An 18089-nucleotide genomic window follows, 5' to 3' on the forward strand; every position below is an offset into this window, starting at 1 on the left:
ATGTCCTAAGGCAGCTCCTGCCTAGGAAGAGCACTCATTTCATGTATAATTAAAAGAACAACAAAGAATCCACCATTCATGCCTTATACTGCTACATACCTTTCCTGTCTTGAGTTCCTTAATTTCTGGGACTTTCCTGCCTGCTTTCCTGATTTGTCATGGCCCCATCTGACCTCTAACTGATCTCCATCTGTCCCCAGTGTCTCTCTGTTCCAGGCTGGCTGACCTCTGCCTGCTTCCTGAGCGTGTATCTGTCTCTCTACACTGCTGTCCAGCCCCACTCCTGGTCTGGATGCACGCCCTCCTGTCCCAGGCCCTTGTTGAAGATGTTAACCTTCTTTACTCTCTTACGTTAGTTTTCTGTGGCTGTCGTGACAACTTACCATAAACCGAGTGCCTTAAAATGACAAATTCATTTCTTCCCCTTTGCGGCCATCACTGAAGCCCCAGCGGCCAAAATGAAGTTTAATCCCTTTGTGACTTCTGACGGGAGCAAGAACCGTGAAAAGCATTTCAGTGCGTTCTCCCACATTTGCAGGAAGATTATGTCTTCCCGTCTTTCCAAAGAGCTGAGACAAGTACAGTGTTGGAGCCATGCCCATCCGAAAGCATGATGGAGTCCAGGTTGTGCGAGGACGCCCCAGAGGTTGTGCAGATTGGCAGAGTAGTCTAGGTTTACAGGAAGACCTACGGCATCTGCACTGAGTGAGTACATCCGGTGGGAGAGGGCACATGGCACTGCTGTCCATGTGGGCATTCGCCCTAGTGAGGTGGTTATCACTAGACCAAAACTGGACAAGGACCACAAAAAGATCCTGAGATGGAAAGCCGAATCTCGCCAAGTAGGAAAGGCAAAGGGCAAATATAAGGAGAAGATAATTGAGAAGATGCAGGAATAAAGTAATCTTATATAGGACTTTCAATAAAAACTGTTAAAATGAAAAAGAAATGGACAAATTTGTCTCGTGGGTTTGGAGACCCCAAGTCTGAGATGGGTCTCGTGGGGCTAAGATGATGGTGTTGGCAGAGCTCCTTCCTGGAGGTCCAGGGGAGAGTGCTTCCTTGCCTTTTCTGGCTGTTAGAGGTCACCTGCATCCTTGATTTGCGGCCTTTCATCTTCGAAGCCAGTCATGGCTGGTAGAGTCTTTCTCACACTCCCATCGCTGTGACTCTGTCTTATTCTGTACAGGCTACAGTAACAAAATACCCAGACCGGGTGGCTTAATCCACAGACATTTGTGTCTCATGGTTCTGGAGGCTGGAAGCCCGAGGTCAGGGTGTCCGCATGGCTGGGTTGTGGTGAAGGTTCTCTCCCTGGCTTGCAGATGGCTGCCTTCTCGCCGTGTCCTCTCATGGTGGAGAGTAGGCTTTTTGGCATCTCTTCTTATAAGAGCACTTCTCCTATCCTGAGAGCCCCACCCTTGCGATCTCATCTAAACCTTATTATCTCCCAGAAGGCCTCCCTCCACATACCGTCACACTGGGGTATAGTGAAGGGGGGCGGAGCACGACACCATTTTGTCCATAGCGGACTCTGTCTCTCTGCCTCCCTCTTGCACAGGTAAGGATCCTGCGATCGCACTGGGCCCGACCCCAGTGATCCAGGATAACCTCCCCATCTCACATTCAGGTGATTAATGACTTGAATTTCATGTGCAACCTCAATTCCCATTTGTCAGGTAGCAAAACATCTTCACAGGGTCCAGGCGTCGGGATGTGCACGTCTTTGGGGTGGGAGGGGACATTATTCTGCCTTCCACACCTCACCTCTAAATTCCGAGTTTTGCAGTTGAATCTGTTTTGACTCTTTTTTCTGCCAGAAATGGAAGAGTACCTAATATGCAGGCCCTATTTACTCATTAAATATTGTTCTTTATTATTCTCGAACATGTCTGTTGATCTTTGCTCCTCAATTAGATGGCAAGCCCTTGAGGTCAGTGACTAATTCTTGGAGGCAGTGTAGTTTAGGATAAAGAGCACATAGGTACTAGAACCTAAGAAGCCTGGAATAGAAGTTCGTGTGCCCCTCAAAAAGCCCGTCATAGGAAAATTATTTAATCTTTCCGAGCTTCCGATTCTTCATACGTGAGGTGGGAATATTAGTATTTTAAAATATTGTTAGTGAAGAGTAACTGAGCTAACGAGACAGAGTGACAGATGTGGCTCAGGGCACGTGGTAAGCATGGCAGCAGCTGACACAGAGGCCGGCAGATCCACCGTCGGTGTCCCCGAATTTTCATTTGTGTGTTGTTATGTTTCTGCTGCAATTTCTGAGACTGTCCTCTTCGTGTAGGAGAGAAACTTAGCATTTTCAATGTGAGCAGTGTGCTTACGGCTGATTCCTGTACTCTACTGTATGAGGATTTGTAGAGATGGATGCAGGAGGGGGATTTGAGATGCCTTAACGGCCACCAGCTGTGTTTTTACAGCCGGTGAGCTAAGGCTGGTTTTTACCATCTTACCATGTACCTACACAGTCACCTCAATATTGCCTCTTGGCCTGCAAAGCCAGTAATAGTTACTCTCTGGCTTTTTAGGAAAAAAGTTTGCCAACCTCTGCATTAGGGTAGTGGTTCTGAAACTTCAGAGTGCCCCAGAATCCCCTGGAGGTCTTATTAAAACACGGGGTGCTGAGCGGCTCCACCTTTAGAGTTTCTGGTTCAGTAGGTGCAGGATGGAGCCTGAGTATTTACTAATTGACTAAGTTCCCAGGTGATGCTGAAGCTGCTGGTCTTTGAGAATACTACCCCCACACACACACACTTGTGCACATGTGACTTTAAACATTGGCGTGAGCCAAAGGGTATCATGTATGTCCCCACAGAAACAAAACAAGTTTTCTTACACAATAGCAAGTGTATTACATTTGCTCCCATTTTTCAAAAAAGATGACAGTCCAGCTAGATATATTTTTTAGAACATCTTGTGTACAGGTTTGCAGAAGCTGTTATAATTGTTTGTTGAGAAAGTTTCTATAATAATTTTTCCCACTCATAATCTGCTATCTGACCTCTTAAAAACATCTGGTTTATATTTGTTCCAAAACTTTTATTAGTTTAAAATATCCCAAGCTCTGTCTCAGCCCAAAGGTGTTCTCCTCCTCCCCAGCACTGGGAAGTTGAAACTAACATTTTTTAGCTGTTTGACGTATCAGTGGGTGGAAAAATTCATCTTTATCAAGAAGGAAGCAGCAGAAAACTTTCATTTTCACTTCTCTAGAATTACTCTATCTTGAAGATTTGGTGCAGCTCTTCTTACTAAGAGAGGGATATCTTCTTTACCCTCGACCTGAATGTCCTAAGGTAATTGTCACTTCCTTGAAGGGAGAAGTACAAAGAAAGAAATGCTAATTTTTCCGTAAACCTTTACCATCTTCCCCTTACAGAAGAAAGAAAATGAGAATTTAATAATTTTGTATGTGTATTTCTCCCTTTATTTGCAATGCTAATTAGAATATGGCTGTTAAATTAATACAGAGCTTGAAATTAATATGGTGAATTTTTTCTATTATAGATATATAATTAGGATAGAGCAGTTTAAAAGAAATCTGTACAGTAGTTTAGGAAGTGGTGTTTCGTTGTGCATGAAGAAGGTACTGTATCTGGCATGATTTTCTACCTGTTACATGAGAAAATAACTAAGTCATAGTAATCCCCAGTGATTGGCCTCAGTAGGATGAAACTGGTATTCTGCTACTTTGTTGTGGCATTGAAAACCAGGGCATGGAATTTTTAGAAAGCGGTTTGGTGGTTCACATCAAGAGAAATAAAAGTCTTTATGTGGGAAGATACACAAAGATGCTTATTGCATTGTCCCAGTGCTTTATCACAGAGAAAACCTTGAAAGCCTTCTATAACTGAATTAGGATATACTACTTGATGGAATTATGGTTATGTAGCAACATGAAGAAAAAGGCTTATGATGACATTTTCAGACTATAAAACTTAGGGTACAAAATATATGTTACCATGTCTGTGATCAAAAGGAATAGGAGATGATGACAAATGATAAAGAAAAGAAAATGCTTCTGTATGGATGTTCATAAACTTGAGACTGGAGGCATAATAACAGTAATAAAAATCTGACACCTGTGAAGTATTTATTGTGGGGCAAGCCCTGTGCTAGATAACTACTTTACATAAATACAATCCTCACAACAACTCTGTGAGTTAGGTACTCTCAGCAGCTCCCTTTACAGATGAGGTCAGTGAGGCAGAGAGTTGTACAGCTAGCATTTAGAGAAGCTGACATTCAGAACCAGACCTGCTTCCCTGTCTCTTCTTTTGACCATGGCACCCCACTTCCTGGTGCATGGTGCGCCTGCTGTGAATGAGGGTCCACAGTGGAGAAAAAGTGAGCAGTAAGGCTGTGGGACCATCCTGGATATCAGCTGGCTGAGCCATAGGGATCCTTTTGAAAAACTCCAGGTGGTTTTGGTTGATCACAACTTCAGTATGAACCAGTACATGAGAGGCTCAAAGGTGAGTCAGGTGACCTTAGGGGAAGTATGTTTAAAAAAAAAAAAAGAAGGTGGTTACCCCATTATTGAATTGTAAGGGCAACATTTTAAGAGGGACCTCAAAATCTTAGAGCTGAAAACCTCATTGTAGGAGGACCCTGGAAGGACCTAGTACTTCTTAGCTTGGGGGGTAGGGAGAGGGCGTATCTGAAGGCATTCTCTAGGATGGGGAAGTGAGGCATGTTATCTCTTCCTCTCTAGAGGGTATTTTCACGGGAGCAAGCTTTGACTCAGATATGAGAGAGAAGTGAGCTGGGTGAGCTGGTCATTGGAAGGGTTTCAGCAAAGGCCTGGTGCCTCCTTCTCTACGGAAGTTGTAGGGGGTGGTGGGGTCATGGACTCTGAGACCTTGAGAGAACTTCCACTTACAAGTCTTACAAGATGCTTGTGGTCTCTCTTCTGCTGGTTAAGAATAATGATTGGAGGGGCGCCTAGGTGGCTCAGTCATTAAGCATCTGCCTTCGGCTCAGGTCATGATCCCAGGGTCCTGGGATCGAGCCCCGCATCGGGCTCCCTGCTCGCTGGAGGCCTGCTTCTCCCTCTCCCACTCACCCGCTTATGTTCCTTCTCTCACTGTGTCTCTCTCTGTCAAATAAATAAATAAAATCTTAAAAAAAAAAAAAAGAATAATGATTGGAATTTAGATGGGTAACTTGTGGAATGCTGTCAGCAGTGATCAGCATACTAATCATGGAAGGATAGCTAATCAGAAGGACAGCTAAGACTTATGACTTAAAGTCCCAAGTATTAACATGAATCATACTTAGGGTCGTCATATTTATTCGGTAGGGAATTTAAGCTCATCTAGGCTAGGGCTTTTTTACCTGGTATGTAGGGTCTGTGGACAGGCTTAGGGGGTCTCTGCATCCTAAAAATTGTATGGGAAATTATGTCAAGACGCTTTTTCCTGGAGAGGTAATCAGAAACATTTTTCTGATTTTTATTGGTGTCTGTGATAAAAGATTCAAGAACCACTGATCTAGCTAAACCCCCATGTTTTACAGATGTGCATACCATCACAGAGTTGACTCTCTGCCTTACTTACTGTAAAACTCTGACTGCATTATTCAGGGAGTCTCTGAACCTGTTTCCTCATCTGCAAACTCTCCCAGAGTGAAAGGTTGTGTGTGTGTGTGTGTGTGTGTGTGTGTGTGTGTGTACATACATATACATGTACATGTGTCTAAAATCTTTCCTGCATGAATAGCAGCTTCACCTGAGGCTTGGAGACCATTGAGTTTTCAAGGCTGCTTGTTCATGGGCGTGAAGGCTCGAGAGGCCTTGGCGCACCACGGGCGTGGTCTTTTCTCCTGGTCTGCTGTGCTCTCAGAGAAGTGGGGCGGGGGGAGTCCGGTGGGCATCTGTAAGTAATGGGAGTTGTCTCCTTAGGAACGAGGAGGTGGAAATCAAGGGGGGAAAGGCTGACAGCAATTTGCAGTGACAAAATGCACACTCTGTAATATGGCTGCTCAAGCTGCTTTGCCAACACGGGGCATCTGTGTAATTGGACGTGAGGTTTCTAATAGCCGATAGTGCGCAGTCCGCAGATGTTGATCTACCTCCCTGCTTTCCGTGCAGATAAGGAGAGTCAGGGGTGAGTCAAGCAGCCGGCTGCTCAGCTTTCATCTCCTGGACGGGATTCTGAAGGACGGAACTCCTATAAGCTTTACCTCCTCTGAGAAGCCTTTTCCATCATGTCCCAGAAAATGTACTCTCTTCCTCATTTCAAGCTATAGTTCTCCCTCCTGGAACGTATACGGCGGTGGATTGTTTTTGAGCATTTATCTTCGTCTTGCTGAATTGTGCATTGGCGGGTACCAAGCTTTATTCGTCTGTGTCCCCTCCAAATTCAGCTTTCTTAAGTGCAAGTCTTATCATGTCACTTTACAGCCTTTGGGGGGCCCTCCGTTACCTGGGATGCAGTCCTGGCCCCTGCCGGCTGCTCCCCATCCTCTGGCCACACCTGGTCCCCCCCGAGCTCCCCAGAGTCGTTCTTTCGGGCTGTGCTCTCTGCACCGAACGGACCAGCGTGTGAATCCTTCTCTCTCACTTCACTTCTTGAGGCAGGGGCTCTGCTTCATGGATCTTTGTGTTCATTAGTGCTTGCTGCAGAAGGGGCTTTCAGCACGATTGATTTTTACCCTTTAGTAACCAGGAACGTTCTTGACTGAGAGTGGGTACTCGGGAAATACACAACAAGTAAATACAAGTGAATGTTGATAGATTTTCTGTACTCTGAGCCTATAATCTAAAATGACAAAAAGGACAGCATAAAAAATAAACCTCATCTAGTAAATCAGTCTCAGTGCCACCCCCCCCACCCCCCCACCCCCTGCTCCTTTCCTCCCGAATGTACTTTTGTGAGCGGTGGGAGTTTTATATGGAGGCCATTGGGACTGTGTGGAGTTCACACACTTCCAACTGTCAGTTTGTTGTCATTTATCGGGGGCAGGATCAAAGAATATGTGGTGATCTCAGACAAAAGTGTTCAGATTTCAGTAGCCAGCCCACACCTTGACCTTAATTAATAACTTCATTGCTAGCTTCCTGTGCTGGACATAACCAGGCTAAATACATCCGTGATCCCCTCCATAAGGACTGGGGGTTTCCATAAGGTCAAAGGAGACGCCCCAGGAAAGGGTTAAAGGAAATGAGTTTCATAGAAAAGAGTACAGTATGTTGGAGACATGGCAGGTGATGAAGCTCCGAGAGAGACCATGTTTCTCTTGTCTTGCTTGTCTTGAGCGTGGGCCCAGGGGTTGTAAAATAGGAAGGGTGTTCTCATCAAACCCTTTCTGTTTTGTAGGTACCTGTCTCGTCAGAGATGATTCAGGTGGGTACTCAGGTTCCAAAGGCTGCCTCTGTCATGTCAGCTTGTCCGGGAGAGACTTCAGTGGAGAAAGACAGATTATAATGTCCTCAGCACGCACGGCCACAGAGAGCCAAAGTGATCTAGCCAGTGTAGCAGACACTTCGGTTTATTTTATTGTATCGATTCTGCATGTTGTTTTCTAATTATAAAGACGATATGAGCTTAGTTTAGAAGATTCAGAGAAGCAGTAACACAACGTCATGACTGGAGGCAGGTCCCACTCCCTGGATGACAGGCTGTGGTGCGGGACAGTGGCCGAGGCCTGGCCGGTGGGAGCTGCGGGCCGCCCCGCCCCGGGCTGGCTGTTTGCACCCCCAGGGCGGCTCCCGTGTCTGAAGGATACCCCCAGCAAGAGGATGCCGTGCTGCATAGACAGCTGGGCTGGTACCTGGCATCCACCAGCTACCCTGATGGAGTGCTTGCTATTTTTACCACCGCTTAGCATTTTGATGGATTTTCCTTTCAGCCTCTTCTCTACATTTTAACTTTTTGTAAAGTTGAGACTAAATATGCAGTTTTATATCCTGCCTTTTTTTTTTTTTTCCTGAAACATGTCTTCTGTCCTGAGCATATTCCTACTGCATGATTTCAAAAGCCTACAGAATATTCCATTTTGTAGAGACAGTTATCTACCCATTTGCACATTGTTGGCGCTTTATACACTCTCTGTTTTCACTTTTTACAAATTATTTTGCACACACATCTCTGAACACCTGGATTATTTCCTTAGAATGGATTTCTAGAAGTGGGATTATTAGATGGCAAAAATGTTTTAGACTTCTGATTCAGATTACCAGATGGTGAGCCGAAAGGTTTTCATCTGGGCTGACTCTGGAAATAAAGCTCTAAAAATGGTTTTCTCCCACGGGATGGAAGATCACAGGGCAGAGATCCTGTCGGAAACAGGATTATCTTTGACTTAAAGCAGTTATCCCCCCAGGAGCCTGTGCGCTCCAACTTAGATGCGAAACCAGGCTATGTGTGGGGTCGCCATCGTGAGGGGAAGTGGTCTTCTTCATGTTCACTTGTGCAGATTATCCTGACATTAAAATTGTGGCACACAGTTGAATATTAATCACCATGCCATCTAGGGAGTGTCTTTGTAAAGCTGCTCCTGCAGAGAACATACGTCTCTTCTTAAATGCACCCTTGGCATGGGGAGGGGGTGTCAGCAGGAGTTTGCCCCAGGTGGACCCCTGAGGGGCCAGTGGTCTGGCCGGGAGCAGGGGCTTGGCCTGTCCTAGTCAGGGTCACCTACTGACCCCCATTTCTCTCTGGCTGTGGCCCTGGGTGTTTGGGTTACCAGTGCGTGTGCTTGGCTGGAGGCCTGGAACACACTGGTGTTAGTCTGGAGCCGAGTATCGTGGCTGACGAACCACGGGAGAACGTAGCAGGACTGGGCGTCAGGAAACCGGAGATCTTGCCCCAGCTCTGCTGCAAACCTGCTGTGTGAACTTGGGCAAGTTGGCACCCTCTCTGAGCTTTGGTTTCCTGTCTGTAAAGAGAGGATTCTGGACCACGTCCTGTTTCACCTGAAAAGGCCCAGCTGTGGGCGTGGCGGCCCTGAGGAGGATGGCACGTGGGGCCTGGGCTGCCCTGTGATGGTTTGGAGAGCTGAGAGCTGCGAGCAGGCAGGGGCTTGAAACCCAAGAAAGCATTCGCAGCCTCTAAACACAAGGGGCTCCATGCTGCTCCCTGGGGTTGATTACCTTCCTGTTCCTTCTCTGGAAATTACTACCTGACCTTGCAGCCCCAGTTCAGACATCCCTCCTTGGCGTCTCTGAATCCTCAGCACCTGGCACATTGCAGGCCATCAGTGATGTGGCTTCGTGTCTCTTTCCCTGGACATTGATGCCAGCTACCGTGCCCACTCTTGTCTGTCCCGTCCCAGCATGTCCTACCCCTGTCGCAGGGTTGGAGGTGATAAGTGAAATATTTGAGGTGGACGTAGAGGTTGGTTGAAGGTGAATTGACTGTGGGACCCCGGCTGTCCTTTGGCAGTGCTGGGTCCCTGCCTTGCTTCCTCTTTGTGCTTGGCCCGCAGAGGAGGAGTAAAGGGCCTGCCTTTTATCCTTTTTGGATCCAACTGTTTTGTTTTTTTTTTTTAAAGATTTTATTTATTTGACAGAGAGAGACAGCGAGAGAGGGAACACAAGCAGGGGGAGCGGGAGAGGGAGAAGCAGGCTTCCCTCCGAGCAGGGAGCCCAATGCGGGGCTCGATCCCAGGACGCTGGGATCATGACCTGAGCCGAAGTTGCTTAACAACTGAGCCACCCAGGCGCCCCTGGATCCAACTGTTTTTGCTTGAACTATATGCATTGGGCCTTCTCCTTGATACGAGGTTTTTTTAAAATAACAGAATCAAGTAAACTAAAAAGCACACAGTAAAACCCAGTCCTTCTAAATTCAGGATGTACATGTGCTTGCTGGCTTCATAAGAGATTTTTCAGCGAGAATCTCTCATTTCATCCCTTTGATTAGATTGGTGGGAAGTGGGACTTTTGGGCTGTGAGGTGTGGGAAATGGAAGGGCTGCGGGGTTAGAATTGAGAAGAAACAGGGTCTTTCTTGTCCTGCCGTGGTCTCAGGGACTTGGGTTCTCATTTCCCTAAGTCCCTCCCACATCAAAGATGTTTGGATCTGGATCATTAATAAGAACCAGAGTTTAAGATACATTTGAACAACGGGGGAGGCAAGAGAGTGAGCTCTTTTTAGAGAAACAGCTTTCAACAATTTTGTAAATAAAAGCTGATAGACCAGTTTGGGTTCTTTCCAGAAACTTTATTCCCAAGCTATTTATCTCAGGTTCCTATTTTAAGTTTGTTTCTGGCAAAAGAAAAATAAAGGCACTCAACTACTTTCTGTTCTCTAGTAGGAAAATCTCAAACTTCGGGCGATCTGGGGCAGTAGGTCAGTCAGTGAATACATATTTATGGAGGGTTTACTCTTCCTACAGTGGGCACTGTGCTGGGTGTTTCAGGAAGTCACGGAGAGATACGGGGCTATGATCTTTATCAAGAAGCTACAAATTTGTTTGCAAGAAGAGAAATTTGTGTTAAAAACCCCAAGTAGAGCAGCGTGAAGATCTGTTTTTACTCTGATCCAAGCTGGGAACAGTCTGAGCATCAGAAAATAAAGATTGCAGTGGGCCAGAACACTTTAAATATAAATATATGAGATTATGGTGATGATGATGAGCTCAAAACTTCATTGATCATGATTGGGGTATGGGAATCAACACCTTGTTTCAAAGATTTGTAAGGGAAAGAATTTTTAAAAACATAACCTATACCAGGCAATCAGTTGAGAAGCCCAGAAGGAGGGGTGATAGGAAGTTCGTACTTCTTGGTGCTGGAGTGTGAAGCCCTGCTGTTTGTTTCTCCTCTGTGTCAGGCTGGCTGACTGCCGGTGAAGAGAAGACAGGTTCCTCTTTCCCACAGATGACCACGGGCTGGGAGGTAGCCTGCAGAGTGAGCAGAGGGTGGAATTTACCCCTGCCCCACCTCTTACCAACTGTGTGATCTCGGGCAAGTCTCTAATCCCTCTGAATTTCACCGAATTTATTCAGTAGATAATAGGGATGATAACATTAAGACCTCATAGTGTTACCAAGTTAACTTGAACGAAGGCTTAAAGGCCACCTAATAGGCATTAACTGAAAGGGAATTCCCCCCCCCCACCCGCCCTTTGGGTGTTCACTTAGAGCAGTCTGGGCACTATTTCCGGGGCACCATGTGGCTCCCAAGGCGACTTTGGCCTTTGCGTTCCTGTTTCTCTCACCCAGTGGAGTGACCTCAGCCCCAGACGCCTGCTGTGGCTGTCACTGCCTTCCAGAGCCACGCTGGAGCTGCTACGACTTGACCACCAACTTTGAAACAGTTATAGAAGAGCGTGTGGTTTGAAAGGAACTCTCCTGCACCATTAACCACGTGTGCTAGAATTCTAACTGCAGTGACCTAGACGGTATGACTGACCCATCTCTGAAATGGAATTTTAAAAATCTAAAACGTGGGCCCCTGGTTTGGGCTAGGGAAGCTGTTTTTCTTCGTGAAGAAACATCAGTACAGAGAACAGTGGGCTTTGAGTGAGACGCACTGGGATTTGAAGCCCGGCTCGGCGGCTTGCCGCCCCTGTTGCCCAGGACAACTCATCTGATCTCTCTGAGCCCTGACTTATTTTCACCATGATGAGAAAGAATTCATAGATCTTATGAAGTTGTTGTGAGGTGTAGAAAAAGCATACGCTGTCTGTGCTCCCTAGAAGTGACATCCGTGCCGCTGTTCAGTACCATGTGTCCTGCCGGACGTGGCTGAGTGTGGCTGAACTCGTGTCCCCACGCTTTTCTTTGATTCTTACCTTAACCTTGTGAGTCTGTCTCATGGCGGATTGCTAGCCTTCACGTGGCTTAGACATTTGGCCATTTACCCACCAGAGTCACGTACTCCCTGGAAGGCATGGGCCTGAACCCAGATCTGGGAGCTCTTCCTGCTCTGGTACACATTCTTCGGGGCCCGTGTGTGCGTTTTTCTGTCTTATTTGCTGAGTGTGGTCTCAGAAACGCATTTAATTTATCCAGAACTCTCAGGTCCTTTTCTGAAATGTCAAAGAAAAAAACAAGGAAAAGGGCTTCAACAGTGAAATTAATTTTCTCTTCTGTTTGTGAGACCCACGTTGGAATCCCCGAAGGTCAGCACTGGAGGTCTAGGGCATAGCACCTCCCTGGTAAGATGGGTGGGCACGGCATTCATGGATCATAGGAATCTGGCTCAGGGTCAAGGGCTGCCCATCACAAACAAATGTTCCCCTCGTTTCCCCCGGTTACCAGGCCCAGGAATTGGCATTGGCTGACAGTGGTTTAATTACCCGAGGAAGTGTCTGATGGCATTCGCATACAAGTTTACGCTGCATGTCTGTCTGCCCTGTTGTGCCTACAAAGTAGTTGTGTTACATTTCTCGTTGAAACGAGGAAAACATAGAAATCAGGTGCCTGGGGCACCTGGGTGACTCAGTCTGCTAGGCGTCTGCCTTCAGCTCAGGTCATGATCCCAGGGTCCTGGGTTCGAGTCCCACATCAGGCTCCTTGCTCAGTGGGGAGCCTGCTTCTCCCTCTGCCTGCCACTCCCTTTACTTGTGCTCTCTCTCTCTGACAAATAAATAAATAAAAGCTTTAAAAAAAAAAAAGAAATCAGGTGCCTGATGCAAACAATAGTTGTTTTATCATGGACTGGCTGGATTCACTTAAAAATGTCCGACCTAAAAGTGAGGGGATTATAGTCAACCACATTAACTTACTAGAATTACCTGCCCTCCCCCCCCCCCCCCCCCCTGTTTCTGAGTTAGAGATCTGAGGCAGGATGGTGGCTCCTACCGTCTGATAAGATCCATGTATGATTTTGATGTCCAACAGGGATTGGGAACCACTGAGCTGGAGACCCAGAATCCAGGATTCTGCATGTAAAGGTGCTGTTTTAAGGCCTAATCATACTAAAATGCCATCAGATGGATGACAAAGGTTTGCTTTTTTGTTGTTATTCAGACAACATGTGTGTTGTCTTGTATTTCAGGCACAAAGACAAGTAAAACTTAGTCCCTGTCCTCTAAATACTTCTAACATCGAGAAATACATTACCAGACAATTTCATTGTCCATGCTGAGAGCAAGGACAGGAAAGTGCCAAAACCAGATACCAGGGGCACAGGGCAGAGTCATGGAAGGCTTCCTGGAGGAAGGAAACATCTGTGGGATGTATAGGAGTCAGGCACCTGAGCAGAGGATGCGTCTGAGCGTAGCACAGAGGCACTCACTTGACCTTTGTGGCCCCAGCCTATGCTCCGGGGTCCCCGGCTCTTGCTGCGTGGAGAGGAGAGCTGTGGCAGGTGGCTCCTGGTTAGGGCTGTGAGCCTCACACTAGAGAGGAGCAGGCGTCTCTTGCTGAGTTTCTAGGAGAGGGCTGAGTCCGTTGGCTGGACTGGTGCCTCCTGCCATCATGTAGGCCACGGAGGAGTCCTAGGAGATGTGGGAGGCATCGGGGTACCCTTGGAGCCTCATCTGATGCACTGGAGACTGGGGGGCTTGTGCAAGGCTCTTTCCGTTCTGGTTGTCGTGCTCCTTCCTTGGGATCCACCGCCAGCGCATTGGGACGTTGTCAGGACAGCAAAGTGATTTCTGTTTCTGGTGCAACTTGACTTTTTTCAGATCTGTATCCTGCTAATGTGTTCAGTTTTATTCACAACTTAGGGAGAAGCTGTTAAGGATGGGGACGGAGAGGTTGCTATACTAACGGTACGTCTCCCACTGCTGTTGTAGCTCACGTGGAAAACGAGGAGCAGTACACCCAGGCTCTGGAGAAGTTCGGGGGCAACTGTGTGTGCAGAGATGACCCAGATTTAGGAAGTGCGTTCCTGAAGTTCTCGGTGTTTACAAAGGAGTTGACAGCACTTTTCAAAAACCTGGTAAGTGTCTTCACGCACGTGCAGCCGTTGGGCCGTGTGTTAAATACCTGCGGTTCCCTTAGTCGGAAAGGTAGATAGCCAAGGCGTGTCTGATCAGCTGCGAATAAATTTCAAAGCTCATGCGGTGCCTAAAGGAATTATATTTTCTATACCCATTAGGTCACTTTGGAATAAATTTTAGAATTGTAATTTTTAAGGTAACACGGCTTTTTAAATTCAAGACAGCATTTTAAATGTGCACAGCTGTGGACAAAATGGATAAATGCATTCATCTTCTTAAGGGCCTCTGACTTCAATTTTTAAGTTTCTAAACTGTGTAGAATCGTCTGTTTCTGGTAATTATGGGAGGCATTTAAACTTACAGTATTTAATAAATATGTTCCGGGCCTGTCTTACACAGCAAGGTAACCTATAATCAAAGCACAGAAATTGCCATGAATATTTAAAGGCCTTTTATGCTCCCAAATGCAGAGCCTAAAAAATGTCACTTTTTAAGCAAGTGGGAACTTGGAGTTGGGACTTCTTGCCTGCGGTAGGTGCTGGGTGACGTGGGTGAATGGGGTTCTTTCTTGTGCTTGGCAGCTCTGTGCCTTCCACATTGTGGGAACAGAATTCTGAACAAGTGGGCAGCCTGAGAGGGTGTTTGTGACCCTGCTGCCTGGCTTCTTCCACAAGGGGAATATGCACTGGGATGGCCCCAGCCTCCCTTTCCTGTTTTTCTCCCCCAGCTTCTAAAGATCATGGGTGACCAGAGCAGGTCAAGGTCGCAAACAGCAGCGCTATTCTCATTTCTCCTGTCAGCAAGCAAATAACAAGTGATAAAGTAGCTCATCGTTCTTGAAATGGTGATGATGGAGGGTTTGTACGTCTGGCCTTGATGGGGCAGAAAGAAGGGAACATTGTGTACGCGTTAATAACGGGGAAGGGAAAGAACCAGATCCTTAAGGCTCTAGGTCTCTCTCCCCATCTTCACTTGTAAAAAATTTCAGTTGGAAGTGGTAAAATTAAAAAGCCGTTACTGTGCTTAAGTTTTTTACTCAGGCTCATTTGCAGTCTCTTGGGGGCTTTTATCGAGTTCGTCACCCATTTCTTCCTGCTCCAAACAAGCTGGCAGTGAGCGTCCTGACTGGGGAGCCCTAGCCCCCCGTCAGCCCCCGCTCCCTGGACCCTGGCAGACATGCTCATTAGGCTCTCACCACTGAGTTAGATTGGAGCGTTTTTTTTTGACCTGGAGAAACTGAATGGCCCCAGGGAAGACCTGTGGAGGGCTTTGTGGACACAGTCAGCCTGCATCCCAGTCTCCCAGCCCCTCAGTGGGTCGGCCCCATCCCGGCTCTGGGCACCTCACTCCTAAGTTTGAGCGAACAGCCTCCAGAGTGAAAGAGACCAAAATAAGCAGAGAAAAGGACTTAGAGGAAACAGGGGTATTGCAAATAGCAGAAGAAAACTTTAAAGAAACTACATTTCATTCCTCTGAGAGACTGGAGTAGATGTATCAGAGGGAAGGAGTAGGGATGCAGCTATGGTTAAAGAAAGGGGAAAGACAATTAATGTAAGAAAATACTAAAGCAAAAATCCAGTGACATGATTGGGATAGAAGTCTGTCAGAAAATAGACCAAAAAACAAAGCAAACCAGAAAAAAAGTGGAAAACATAGATGAGGATTAATCCTTAAGGCCCATCATTCAGCGGACAGGCTCCTCAGAGAGAATGGAAGACAGGAGGACAAGATGATCCCTGAAACCCAACCACTCTCGTCTTCCGACTGAAGGCTGGTCAGAGCCCAGAACAGGGAGGGAGGAGGCCCCCAGGCATATCTCCGTGTGAAATTGCGAACAATATCTTCACACTTCCAGAAGGCACATGGTGGATTAGGAATCAGTGGTATTGGATGCCTCACCAGTAACACTGGAAACTTTAAGGCATGGAGCAAGGCCACTAACATCCTGAGGAACAGAATTCCAACCTGGAATTATAGCCAACCGAGCATGAGAGTAGAATTAGAGACATGCAAGGCTCAAAAAATTTAGCTCCCGTGCGTCATTTCTCTGAAACTCCTAAAGGGTGTGCTTTAGCGAAATGAAGAGGGAAGCCAAGAAAGAGGAAGAGGTGTGAGTCAGGAAACAGGATTGGGCCAGAAGGGAAGCGGCGGGAAGGATCCCCACAGGATGAGCAGCACCTCCCCACCCCCCTTCCCCCCCCACCAGGCAGCTCCTCTTTCCTCTCCATTCAGCTCCTCTCCAGACCTCGCTTTTCTTAGCTGTAGAATGGAGGTAATAGAACCACACCTGGTTTTGTGTATAGACTCCAGCCAATTGCTTTACACTCTTAATTTACTTAATTTTTACAACAGCTCCAAAGAGGGAGTCCGGGTTCTCCCTGCTCTGTAGATTATATAACTGAGGAGGCTCTGGGGTCTTTAAAGAGCTTGGGGTGGCCCCTGCTTGTGTGCCTGCAGGTGGAGGAGAGCCCACCTTAGCACTCCACGTGGTGGAGTCCTCAGGAAGCCAGCTTGCACTTCCTTATGAACACGAGCCGCTGCACATTTAAACGAAACTGCCCCTTCTTTTCTGGATTTTCTGCAAAACTGAAGGCTGGGCAGGTCGGGACCTTGCAAAGGCCGCTTGGCCACTTTGAGCACTGCAGGATTCGGGAATCCGGGCCAGGCCCAGGTGCTGCTCCCTTTTCCACGGTGGTTACTGAGCACCCATGGTGTGGCAGGCCACAGGATAGGCATGAAGGGGACACTCGCTCCGTCCTCCTGACCGCTAGGCAGTTCAGCTCCTGCTACCTTCATCTGTCCATAAGTGACTTCCCGGGTCCGTAGTGAGCGAGCGACAGAGTTGCCATTCAAATCCGGCTCTTAAAACGCCAAATCCATACTGTGTCCATGGTGGTATTTAAAGAAATTAAGGTTTCTGATCAACTCTTCTGGAGGGAAAAAGACAGAACAGGAGGGACGGTGGTGCGGGGAAAGCGTCAAGTAAAACGCAGGCCAGGCGGAGCTGCAGTGGCCACAAGGCAGCCTCAGGGCCTCAGTTTCCCTCATGGTGGGAAAACCAGGCCCACTCAGGGCCGGCATCAAGAGGAGAGCAGTGAGTGGGGAGGCTTCTTTGTCAGCTACAGGCCAGCACGCGGGTGACACCCTCGTGTCGTTAGAAGTCCTAGTGGTAGTAGCTTTGAGTCCGGGCACTTTCCTTTGCTTTCAGCTTTAATTTATGGAGTTAGGGTTGTTGAGCCTGTCTCTGGCAAAGATCAGAGAGAGGGAGAAAATCTCTTATTTGTGCCAAAGTTAGATGCACCAGGCCTGATTTTCTGGGCCGGTGCCATCGGCGAAGCTGCCCCTGCACCGGAGCACGGAGTGGCCGCTTCTAAGGAGCTGTTGCTGAGAGCCAGCCGATTACAGGAGAATTCTCCTTTTTTGGTATTTTGTATACCATTCTTATTCCTATTTTTGGTCACATCTGTCCTATCTCTTATTTTTAAAGCCTTGCTTTTACTTTCTCTCAGGCAGTTAAAAACATTTCCGTTTTGGGTGGCTAAGATTGTCAATTCTTCCCTTGTCCAGAAAGAAGAATTACCACCTACCTGCTTTGCAGTGTGAGAGGGTATTTATAAAGCAGTTGGAACATCTCCAGAGAAAGGCCAACTTAACATAAAGTGAGATTTTTTTTACTAATGGGTGAGATTCTCACCTTCAGAGAACCGATGAATTTTCTCTGCAGTTATGCAGGATAAGGGGAAAAACAAGGCAGCTCCAGAAATGTAACATGTGTGAGATTAAACTGGTTATAAAGTCAGCCCAATTTCTTAGGTTCTTTTCCTCTTACCAGATGGATGTGAGGATCCTGGAAAGATTTTCCAGGGATCACTTCTGTGCTGAGAGGTAGCTTTTTAACGAGTGGCTGCATTAGAGGACACATTGCTGAAAGGTCATTCCCAGAGATGCAGTCCCTGTCTTGGTTTCAGAGAATTGGGGGTGATACATACGTGCTCCCCGTCCACAGAGCTGCCCCAGGTGGAAAGAGGGCCAGCAGATGCCCAGGGAAGGATGGAGTTCCGGTGTGAGATCTGGGGGCGGCCCTGGGGCTCAGGAAATCTCACTTCACTCTCATCGAAAGAGGAGTTTGAAAATTCCACCGACCAACATGCACCTAAGTCATGAACTTATTTACGCAAATGATCGGCATTACAAGATATTCTAGCAGCAGAGTAAAGCACTAGTGAGGTTCTGTTGGGGTGTGGGG

At 47.1% G+C, this 18089-nt stretch overlaps 1 protein-coding gene and 1 pseudogene across 8 annotated transcripts in view; both read left to right on the forward strand.

Moving 5' to 3' along the window:
* ASAP2 (ArfGAP with SH3 domain, ankyrin repeat and PH domain 2) overlaps positions 1–18089 on the forward strand; it is a 167184-nt gene that overhangs the window by 63188 nt on the left and 85907 nt on the right. For 4 of the 8 annotated variants that reach the window (XM_078055944.1, XM_078055946.1, XM_078055951.1 and 1 more), the window contains exons 3-4: positions 7326–7352; positions 13697–13842. In XM_078055944.1, coding sequence (XP_077912070.1) covers positions 7326–7352; positions 13697–13842 — 173 coding nt within the window. The remainder of the gene's footprint in view (positions 1–7325; positions 7353–13696; positions 13843–18089) is intronic. The other 4 variants (XM_078055945.1, XM_078055948.1, XM_078055950.1 and 1 more) reach the window with 1 other exon arrangement.
* Positions 344–949, forward strand: LOC118539164 (large ribosomal subunit protein uL24 pseudogene; annotated as a pseudogene).

Source organism: Halichoerus grypus, chromosome 10 (genome assembly GCF_964656455.1).
Source record: "Halichoerus grypus chromosome 10, mHalGry1.hap1.1, whole genome shotgun sequence".
In the NCBI taxonomy this organism is placed as follows: Eukaryota; Metazoa; Chordata; class Mammalia; order Carnivora; family Phocidae; genus Halichoerus; species Halichoerus grypus.